This window comes from Coregonus lavaretus (assembly GCF_964263955.1).
Source record: "Coregonus lavaretus genome assembly, chromosome: 26".
Taxonomy (NCBI): Eukaryota; Metazoa; Chordata; class Actinopteri; order Salmoniformes; family Salmonidae; genus Coregonus; species Coregonus lavaretus.
In genome coordinates, this window is record NC_140013.1 from 41,274,671 (window position 1) to 41,287,056 (window position 12,386).

General features: G+C 43.1%; 1 protein-coding gene across 1 annotated transcript in view; it reads right to left on the reverse strand.

The window, feature by feature from the left end:
* Positions 1 to 12,386, reverse strand: part of gbe1b (glucan (1,4-alpha-), branching enzyme 1b) — a 250,919-nt gene that overhangs the window by 162,687 nt on the left and 75,846 nt on the right. Inside the window, exon 7 of the mRNA XM_084143478.1 lies at positions 10,730 to 10,939. Coding sequence (XP_083999604.1) covers positions 10,730 to 10,939 — 210 coding nt within the window. The remainder of the gene's footprint in view (positions 1 to 10,729; positions 10,940 to 12,386) is intronic.

Here is a 12,386-nt window from a genome sequence, read left to right on the forward strand (position 1 = left end):
CATTATCAGCAACCATCAGTCCTGTGTTCCAATGGCACGTTGTGTTTGCTAATCCAAGTTTATCATTTTAAAAAGGCTAATTGATCATTAGAAAACCCTTTTGCAATTATGTTAGCACAGCTGAAAACTGTTGTGCTGATTAAAGAAGCAATAAAACTGGCCTTCTTGAGACTAGTTGAGTATCTGGAGAATCAGCAATTGCGTGTTCAATTACAGGCTCAAAATGGTCAGAAACAAATAACTTTCTTCTGAAACTCGTCAGTCTATTCTTGTTCTGAGAAATGAAGGCTATTCCATGCCAGAAATTGCCAAGAAACTGAAGATCTCGTACAACGCTGTGTACTACTCCCTTCACAGAACAGCGCAAACTGGCTCTAACCAGAATAGAAAGAGGAGTGGGAGGCCCCGGTTTCCCAACTGAGCAAGAGGACAAATGCATTAGAGTGTCTAGTTTGAGAAACAGACGCCTCACAGGTCCTCAACTGGCAGCTTCATTAAATAGTACCCACAAAACACCAGTCTCAACATCAACAGTGAAGAGGCGACTCCGGGATGCTGACCTTCTAGGCAGAGTTGCAAAGAAAAAGCCATATCTCAGACTGGCCAATAAAAACTGCCCATCTTCATCTTTTCTTTTTATTGGCCAGTCTGATATATGTATTTTTCTTTGCAACTTAGAGCCGGTTTGCGCTGAAGGGAGTAGTACACAGCATTGTACGAGATCTTCAGTTTCTTGGCAATTTCTCTTAAAATGATCAACTTGGATTAGCAAACACAACGTGCCATTGGAACACAGGACTGATGGTTGCTGATAATGGGCCTCTGTACGCCTATGTAGATATACCATTTAAAACATCAGCCGTTTCCAGCTACAATAGCCATTTACAACATTAACAATGTCTACACTGTATTTCTGATCAATTTGATGTTATTTTAAAGGACAAAAAAAATTGCTTTTCTTTCGAAAACAAGGACATTTCTAAGCGACCCCAAACTTTTGAACGGTAGTGTAGATATCTAAAAGGATTTAAAGAAGCTCGATCTGTATCACCCTAGTATTCGTCTGTATTCCCAAATGGCCCCCCTTATTCCCTATGGCCCCTGGTCAAAAGTACTATATACGGAAATATGGGTTCCATTTGGGATACACCCAGGTTAGTACACATACATGGATGTTCTTTGTCTGCTGCTGTTTAGCTTCTAGCAGTGTGTTCACCTCAGTGAGTCAGTATGCTAACCTTGGCTATGTATGAGCCAAACAGAGCTGCCGTTGCTGCACTTACAAAGCACATCACTCCGCCTTCCTTTGCCTTCCTTCTCAAGCAGCGCTCTGCTCCTGCAGATCTTTAGACATAAATGTATCTTCAGGACTACAGTGAGCAGGTCTCCCCTGAATACCAACTCAAGCAGAGAGAGGAAGAGGCATGGGCTGCATTGAAATTCTCCCAAGGACAGAAAAATGCTTTTATATGTGTGCTAGCAGTTCTCTCTCTCTGTGTGTGTGTGTGTGTGTGTGTGTGTGTGTGTGTGTGTCCGTGTGTGTGTGTGTGTGTGTGCGTGCGCGCCAAGGCTTTCCTACCTCTTTACTTTCTGAAGACGAATCGCAGTAGGTTGCCGGGAGACCCTGGTCACAATAACGATCTGTTTTTTAATCAACCAGCCTCTGATATCAATGAAGAATCTGGTGGCGGCGCAGCTCTTACAAGAGAACCAGGCGGCCTCCCAAATGGCACCCTATTCCCTATATAGTGCACTTTGAATTTACATCCTTCTATTTTCAGTTTTGTATCTATCATTTTAATGTCGACTGCTGTTCAACTGAATTCTGCTCATCTACCGTAGATTCTCCTCCACCAGGATCTCGCCTTCAGTTGTCCATCTACCGTAGATTCTCCTCCACCAGGCTCTCGCCTTCAGTTGTCCATCTACCGTAGATTCTCCTCCACCAGGCTCTCGCCTTCAGTTGTCCATCTACCGTAGATTCTCCTCCACCAGGCTCTCGCCTTCAGTTGTCCATCTACCATAGATTCTCCTCCACCAGGCTCTCGCCTTCAGTTGTCCATCTACCGTAGATTCTCCTCCACCAGGCTCTCGCCTTCAGTTGTCCATCTACAGTGCTTCCTTTTAAATATAGGCACTGGCCGTGTCCTAAATCTGCATTTGGAAAGACGGATTTGGAGTAAACTTGAGTTTACATCAATTGAAGAGCCGCTAGAAGCGTAATGGAAAATTCTACCCCAAAACTAGCTCCTGGTGTTATTTCATTAGTCCATCGTTGATCTAGTCCCAAAATGTTTTGCATGTCAGCAATCAAATTAAGATACAGTGCCCTCCACTATTATTGGCACCCCTGTTTAAGATGTGGTCGAGGACTTCCAAAAATTCTCATTTTTTTTAAACAACATAGAACCCAAATGCCCTCCACTATTATTGGCACCCATGTTTAAGATGTGGTCGAGGACTTCCAAAAATTCTCATTTTTTTTAAACAACATAGAACCCAAATGCAAAAAAAATAGAAAAATCCAACCTTTTATTTAAGTACATTACTTTGGTGGTTAAAAAAAAAAATCACACATTTAGAAAAAAATTAACTTGAAATCATGTGTCCCACAATTATTGGCACCCCTAACAATTCCGCTGAAAATTTTCATAGATTTTTTTAAAATATATTTTTCTGTAGTTGCTAAAGTTGGTCAGGGTATCTAGGAACTTTTAATTAGTAATTCATGACTTCCTGTTTCCCTGGGGTATAAATATGACGTGACACAGAGGCCTAATTCTCTTACCCATTTGTCAACATGGCAAAGACAAGAGAACACACCATTCAAGTAAGGCAGATTTGTGTCGACCTTCATAAGTCCGGCAATGGCTACAAGAAAATAGCCACTCGCCTTAACTTGCCCGTATCTACAGTCAGAGGAATCATTAAGAAGTTTAAAACAACTGGAACAGTGACAAACAAGGCTGGAAGAGGTCCCAAGTTTATCTTGCCACAACGCACAGTGAGGAGGATGGTAAGAGAAGTAAAAAAAAGTCCTAAGCTCACTGTCACAGAATTGCATCAAAGAGTGGCATCTTGGGGTCACAAAGTCTCCAAAACAACCATCAGACGCTCTCTACATGCCAACAAGCTGTTTGGGAGGCATGCAAGGAAAAAGCCTTTTCTCACTAACACTCACAAACGTAAACGTCTGGAGTTTGCTAAGCGGCACTGGGACTTCAACTGGGATCATGTGCTTTGGTCAGATGAGACTAAGATTGAGCTTTTTGGCAACAAACACTCTAAGTGGGTCTGGCGTAAAACAAAAGATGAGTATGCCGAAAAGCACCTCATGCCCACCGTGAAGTATGGTGGAGGATCTGTGATGCTGTGGGCCTGTTTCTCTTCCAAAGGCCCTGGGAACCTTGTTAGGGTGCATGGCATTATGAACGCTTTGAACTACCAGGACATTTTAAATAAAAACCTGATGGCCTCTGCCAGAAAGCTGAAGATGGGTCGTCACTGGGTCTTTCAGCAGGATAATGATCCAAAACATGTGGCAAAATCTACACAAAAATGGTTCAGCAGTCACAAACTCAAGGTCCTCCCATGGCCATCTCAGTCCCCAGACCTCAACCCAATCGAAAACCTGTGGGGCGAGCTAAAGAGGAGAGTGCATAAGAGAGGACCCAGGACACTGGATGATCTAGAAAGATTGTGCAAAGAAGAATGGTCAAAGATCCCTCTCTCTGTGTTCTCCAATCTTGTGAAAAGTTATAGGAGGAGATTAAGTGCTGTCTTGTTGGCAAAAGGGGGTTGTACAAAGTATTAACATCAGGGGTGCCAATAATTGTGGGACACATGATTTCAAGTTTTTTTTTTCTAAATGTGTGATTTTTTTTTTTTTACACCAAAGTAATGTACTTAAATAAAAGGTTGGATTTTTCTCTTTTTTTGCATTTGGGTTCTATGTTGTTTAAAAAAAAGGAGAATTTTTGGAAGTCCTCGACCACATCTTAAACAGGGGTGCCAATAATTGTGGAGGGCACTGTATATAGTATAACTTTCAAAATACAGAAATACAGATAGTATGATGCATGTTGTGTCAAATGATGCAAAAAGCACCATCATATGATGCAAAAAGCATACCCGCTGTATTTCTGTATTTTGAAAGTTATAGATCTTCAGAACTTGATTGCTGACATGCAAAACATTTTGGGACTAGATCAACAATGGACTAATGAAACAAATACGAAAATATATTTTTTTGGGGTGAAGTTTTCCTTTAAAAGAGGAATGGGAGATGCAGTAGAGAAATGCAGTGCTGAGGCAGAGGGCTCGTAATGAGGACGACTGACTACCACTCTGAACTGTGTGTGGTGAGCTTTCTGGGTACATTGTGAAGGAGATGTCCAGTGGCTACACGATTCAGGTTGGTTCCCAGAGTAGCTAACCTTACAAAGATCGTCACCAGACTCAATCTTCATCAACCATCTCCCTCTAATAAAGCCATGAACTGTCCCTCTCCATCTTTGGAGGATGCATGCACTCAAATACTTGGCCTCTATTGGTTGACCTAACTATAGCTAGGCTACTCATGATGTGTTGCTTGTTTGTTTTTAGCTTTTGTTGCGGTTTGAGATGATGAAAAGCGCTATAGAAATTTCATTAATTATTATTATTATACAAAATATGGTTTATTTTAGTTTAGTAGAGCAAAAAGCTCTGACAAAGGCCAAGAGGCAAAACACGTAAGCGTCAATAAAGCTCGTTGAGTGCGGTCTTAGTGCCAGCATCGGTTTGTGGTGGTAAATAGACGGCTACGAAGAATATAGATGAAAACTCTCTTGGTAGACAGAATACCTCATGATAAGCTGTAGACCATACTAACTCCAGGCGAGCATAATCTCAATAATTCCTTGACATTAGAAATCGCACACCAGCTGCTGTTAAAAAAGACACAACCCTTCCCCTGAGCTTCCCAGACGCTGCCGTTCCTTCCCCTGAGCTTCCCAGACGCTGCCGTTCCTTCCCCTGAGCTTCCCAGACGCTGCCGTTCCTTCCCCTGAGCTTCCCAGACGCTGCCGTTCCTTCCCCTGAGCTTCCCAGACGCTGACGTTCCTTCCCCTGAGCTTCCCAGACGCTGCCGTTCTGTCCTGCCGATATATAGAACATACAGCGAAATTAATATTTTCAATTTCCTTGTTCAGCCACGACTCGGAGAAACATAGGACATTACAATTCTTCAGATCACGTTGATAGGATAGTCTCGAACGGAGCTCATCCAGTTTATTCTCCAGTGACTGCGCGTTGGCCAATAGAACGGAGGGTAGAGGCGGTTTATCCACTCTCCGACGTAGTCTCGTCAGGTATCCCACATGCCGGCCTCTTTAGCTCCACCCCCTCCTTCTCTGAGTGTCAGGGATTTGAGCCAGGTCCGGGATAATCAATATGTCCGTCGACCTCCGACTCATTAAAAGTAGAAGTCCTCATCCAAACTGAGGTTAGTGATAACTGTTCTGATGTCCAGAAGCTATTTTCTGTCATAGGAAACGATGGTGGAAACATTATGTACAAAAAAAAGTTAAGATCAGTGCAAAAAAAAAAAATTTGCACAAAATGGCACAATTGGTCGGGAGCCCGTAAAATGGCTGCTATTCCCTCCAGCGTCATTTTGTCAAAGTTGATTATTTAGGACAGAAGTATGGGTGGGGGGGGACGGGACGGGACACTGAGAAACATCCAAAACACATCCCCAAAGAACAGCATGTCACCTTCAACTTAGAACAACATGTCACCTTCAACATAGCTACTTTAGGTCTTTCCCTCCCAATTAATTCATACTTATTTTGTCAACGACCGTACCGCCAACCCTTCCATATCAGCTTAGCGTCAACAAGGTAATAAGCTGCAGTTTAATTCCAGAGAGCTAACACACACACACACACACACACACACACACACACACACACACACACACAAAGAGAGGTGTGTTTAGGTGACAGGGATGTTTCCTTTGAGAGAGAGGAGGTAGAGGCAGTGTAAAAGTCACAGTATTGAATACTAGTACAGCGTTGGTTATACAGAAAACTAAAAATGGGCAGGACACACAAAGCCAAATCATGTGGGAGTAAAGTGTGAATACAGGGATTTGTACATGAAGGGAAAGTACAAGTTCTAGCTTTAGGAACTAAATCATGGAGATGTCAGTGAGGAAAAGTTGAGAAAATTGGGCCGACGTTTCTTTCACAAGTTCATGACAATGTCGAGACACTGTCCCTTCATTACATTGAACACACACACACACACCACACACACACACCATACACACACACACCACACACACACACACACACACACACACACACACACCATACACACATTCACACACACACACACACTGTACAGATATGAACTAACTTTATAAGTGTGTTTGTTATGAAGTGAGTAATTCAGAGGTGAATCCTCTAACCGATGGAACAAGGTAGGCATAGATATGAGATAGACAGAAAAGGCGACGGAGGGCGGTAAGCTAACCCAATGTTAACTTTGATGCCTTTCCTCACGCTTTAACCTTACCATAAAGGGAGTGATCCTAATCTCAGCTTGTTACCTGTATAAAAAGACACCTGTCCACAGAAGCAATCAATCAATCAGATGCCAAACTCTCCACCATGGCCAAGACCAAAGAGCTCTCCAAGGATGTCAGGGACAAGATTGTAGACCTACACAAAGGCTGGAATGGGCTACAAGACCATCGCCAAGCAGCTTGGTGAGAAGGTGACAACAGTTGGTGCGATTATTCGCAAATGGAAGAAACACAAAAGAACTGTCAATCTCCCTCGGCCTGGGGCTCCATGCAAGATCTCACCTCGTGGAGTTGCAATGATCATGAGAACGGTGAGGAATCAGCCCAGAACTAGACGGGAGTGTTGCATGGCCTCTAAAGGCAGTGGGCAAACGTACAAAATCAGCAGGGGATCAAATACTTTTCCCCCCTCACTGAATATAGATTTTCTATTGTGTTATTGACTGTACTGTAAAATTTTGTTTATTCCATATGTAACTCTGTTGTTGTTGTTGTTGTTGTTGTTGTTGTTTATCGCACTGCTTTGCTTTATCTTGGCCAGGTCGCAGTTGTAAATGAGAACTTGTTCTCAACTGGCTTACCTGGTTAAATAAAGGTTAAATAAATAAAATAAAATAAAATAAAATAAGAGGTATATTTTGAAATTGTAACTGACATTATTGATTTCATGAGCAGGAAACTTATCTCTGACCATGAAAAATATAGGAATGTGATCATTACTGACAAGGTGATCATTACTACAGCTCCTATAGGAAGGTGATCATTACTACAGCTCCTATAGGAAGGTGATCATTACTACAGCTCCTATAGGAAGGTGATCATTACTACAGCTCCTATAGGAATGTGATCATTACTACAGCTCCTATAGGAAGGTGATCATTACTACAGCTCCTATAGGAAGGTGATCATTACTACAGCTCCTATAGGAATGTGATCATTACTACAGCTTCTATAGGAATGTGATCATTACTACAGCTCCTATAGGAATGTGATCATTACTACAGCTCCTATAGGAAGGTGATCATTACTACAGCTCCTATAGGAAGGTGATCATTACTACAGCTCCTATAGGAAGGTGATCATTACTACAGCTCCTATAGGAAGGTGATCATTACTACAGCTCCTATAGGAATGTGATCATTACTACAGCTTCTATAGGAATGTGATCATTACTACAGCTTCTATAGGAATGTGATCATTACTACAGCTCCTATAGGAAGGTGATCATTACTACAGCTCCTATAGGAAGGTGATCATTACTACAGCTTCTATAGGAATGTGATCATTACTGCAGCTCCTATAGGAATGTGATCATTACTACAGCTTCTAGTGCTGAATTGACAAATATCTTTAGAATAGAACCAAAGGAACCTGATCTGGAGATCACGGTTTGAGCGTGTGTGTCTGAGACAGATCTAGCCTATCTCAGTCAGCAGTCAACTACACCAGGTCAACTTGGCAGAGTCATATGACCTAGCTCTGACTCCTATCCTGCCATATGACCTAGCTCTGACTCCTATCCTGCCATATGACCTAGCTCTGACTCCTATCCTGCCATATGACCTAGCTCTGACTCCTATCCTGCCATATGACCTAGCTCTGACTCCTATCCTGCCATATGACCTAGCTCTGACTCCTATCCTGCCATATGACCTAGCTCTGACTCCTATCCTGCCATATGACCTAGCTCTGACTCCTATCCTGTCATATGACCTAGCTCTGACTCCTATCCTGTCATATGACCTAGCTCTGACTCCTATCCTGTCATATGACCTAGCTCTGACTCCTATCCTGCCATATGACCTAGCTCTGACTCCTATCCTGCCATATGACCTAGCTCTGACTCCTATCCTGCCATATGACCTAGCTCTGACTCCTATCCTGCCATATGACCTAGCTCTGACTCCTATCCTGCCATATGACCTAGCTCTGACTCCTATCCTGTCATATGCCCTAGCTCTGACTCCTATCCTGCCATATGACCTAGCTCTGACTCCTATCCTGTCATATGACCTAGCTCTGACTCCTATCCTGTCATATGACCTAGCTCTGACTCCTATCCTGTCATATGACCTAGCTCTGACTCCTATCCTGTCATATGACCTAGCTCTGACTCCTATCCTGCCATATGACCTAGCTCTGACTCCTATCCTGCCATATGACCTAGCTCTGACTCCTATCCTGTCATATGACCTAGCTCTGACTCCTATCCTGTCATATGACCTAGCTCTGACTCCTATCCTGCCATATGACCTAGCTCTGACTCCTATCCTGTCATATGACCTAGCTCTGACTCCTATCCTGCCATATGACCTAGCTCTGACTCCTATCCTGTCATATGACCTAGCTCTGACTCCTATCCTGCCATATGACCTAGCTCTGACTCCTATCCTGCCATATGACCTAGCTCTGACTCCTATCCTGTCATATGACCTAGCTCTGACCTATCCTGCCTAGGGCACAGTACAGTCAGATAAATAAATATGTGTCCCCCCCAAATGGCACCCTATTGCCTTTATAATGCACTACTTTTGACCAGGGCCCATGTGGTCCTCTGTAGCTCAGCTGGTAGAGCACGGCGCTTGTAACGCCAAGGTAGTGGGTTCGAACACCGGGACCACCCATACACAAAAAAAAATGTATGCACGCATGACTGTAAGTCGCTTTGGATAAAAGCGTCTGCTAAATGGCATATTATTATTGTGCCATTTGGGACGTAGCCTGTATAAAGGAGAACTGCACTGCAGGCGGCTCATCATTTAATACACTGAGCCTGTTGAAACCCTCCAACCCACTGTAGAAGTCTAGCCTTGACATTAAGGTTACTCCAATCAGCTAAAAGTTTCCTTTTTCTAATCTGACAGTGTTTGATTTTCTCCAGGCAATATTATTTAAAATGTCTAACTCTAGTGGGTGACTCATCCTACTGTGAGGAGAGGATCACAGAATTCATACAAGGGTTCCGTCCCAAATGGCACCCTATTCCCTACGTAGTGCACTACTTTCCACCAAGGCTCTGGTTAAAGTAGCACAGTTTGTAGGGAATAGGGTGCCATTTTGGGATGCAGAGGGCACTTAGAACCACAGCTTCGTATTGCAGCACGTGTTTGTCTCAAAGTATGTAAGGATGCACACATTATGTACATTAGCGTACAGTACATTAGCGTACAGTACATTAGCCAGTCATTGTATAGTGTCTTTATTTGACTAATACGTTTTAAATCGTTCATGTTTTTTTAAACACAACATACAGTACGTTGAACGTATTAAAATACCTTCCATTTTATATAACCATGTTTCTATTATGTGTGGAATGAATACATCATGAATTACTTTAATTCAACAACATCTAACATACTGTAGAAAAACATATTCAGTAAGAATCTGTGAATTTTCCCTGGAAGATAAACATTCGACATACTCCAGCAGATGAGGAAAATACACAAAAAGCTATTACTGTAATAAGCTACATGTGTAATAAGCTACATGTGTCATAAGCTACATGTGTCATAAGCTACATGTGTCATAAGCTACATGTGTCATAAGCTACATGTGTCATAAGCTACATGTGTCATAAGCTACATGTGTCATAAGCTACATGTGTCATAAGCTACATGTGTAATAAGCTACATCTGTAATAAGCTACATCTAGGACAGAGTTTGTTAATGGATATTATTTCTAGGACCTGAGGTAGCTGAATAGTTGAAAAGTAGGTGAATAGTACCTGTGTAGGTGAATAGTACCTGTGTAGGTGAATAGTACCTGTGCAGGTGAATAGTACCTGTGTAGGTGAATAGTACCTGTGTAGGTGAATAGTACCTTAGTACCTGTGTAGGTGAATAGTACCTGTGTGGGTGAATAGTACCTGTGTGGGTGAATAGTACCTGTGTAGGTGAATAGTACCTGTGTAGGTGAATGGTACCTTAGTACCTGTGTAGGTGAATAGTACCTGTGTAGGTGAATAGTACCTGTGTAGGTGACTAGTACCTGTGTAGGTGACTAGTACCTTAATACCTGTGTGGGTGAATAGTACCTTAATACCCGTGTGGGTGAATAGTACCTGTGTAGGTGAATAGTACTTGGAGTAGTTATACACTTTAGTACATGGGGTAATTCAATTGATTGATTGACTGATCGACAGTTGGATATATGCATACCTGGAGTAGTTGAAGAGGCGGCTGCCCCAGAGAGCGTGTTCCCCGCGGGGAGGGGAGTGGAAGAAGCAGGAGTCGGAGCCGTCAAAACGGTTCAGCCCGTCCTCTGTGTTCTGGGAGGCGTGGCTATGGACCACGTCCAATAGGACTACGATGTCCAGGGAGTGGGCTGTGTCTATCAGCTGCTTCAACTCCTCTGGTGTCCCATAACGACTGGAGAGAGAAAGAGAGAGAGAGAGCTGCTTTAATAGCTCTGGTGTCCAGTAACGACTGGAGAGAGGGAGGGAGAGAGAGAGACAGAGAAAGGTGCATGCATAAACACACATATACGTCAAAAGAGGAGACAATAGTACTGAGTCCTTTTGTGCAGAGTAGCTACTATTTGCAGAATCCAAAGTCATCTCTCATCAAATGCAGGTCAATGATACGCACCACAGAACTAGAATGATCTGCTCATATTTCACTAAAGATGATTCTCTCACTGCCCAACATGAACACATATCAAACACATCTCATTGATCATAAATGAACACAGACTACAGAGACTACAACTACAGAGACTACAGAGAATATGACTACAGAGACCACAGAGACTATGACTACAGAGACTATGACTACAGAGACCACAGAGACTATGACTACAGAGAGCACAGAGACTATGACTACAGAGACCACAGAGACTATGACTACAGAGACCAAAGAGACTATGACTACAGAGACTAAAAATAAACGGAGACTACAGAGACCGCAGAGACTATGACTAGAGACTAAAGAGATTGCGACTACAGAGACCATAGATACTATGACTGGAGACTACAGAGACTGTGACTACAAAGACTACAGAGACCACATAGATTACATGATATGACTACAGAGACCACAGACACTACAAAGCCTACAGAGACTACTACTACTACTACTACAGAGACCACTACTATAGAGACTACAACTACAGAGACTACAAATACAGAGACTACGACTAGACTACAGAGACTGCAACTACAGAGACCACAACTACAGAGACCACAGAGACTACGAATACAGAGACTACGAATAGACTACAGAGACTACAGACTACGGACACCACAGAGACTACAGACTACGGACACCGCGGAGACTGCGGACTACGGACACCACAGACACTACAGACTACGGACACCACAGAGACTACGGACTACGGACACCACAGAGACTACGGACACCACAGAGACTACAGACTACTACTACGGACACCACAGAGACTACAGACTACTACTACGGACACCACAGAGACTACAGACTATGGACACCACAGAGACTACAGAGACTACGGACACCACAGAGACTACAGAGACTACGGACACCACAGAGACTACAGAGACTACGGACACCACAGAGACTACAGAGACTACAGAGACTACTACTACTACTACTACTACTACTACTACTACTACAACTACAGAGACCATGACTACATAGACTACAGGCTACTAATACTACATAGACCACAGAGACGACTGAGACTAGAGACTATGGACCCCACAGAGACCACAGATTATGACTACAGAGACCACAAACACCGTAGACTACAGAGGTGACAGACACCTTAGAGACCACAGACTATGACTACAGAGACCACAAACACCGTAGACTACAGAGGTGACAGACACCTTAGAGACCA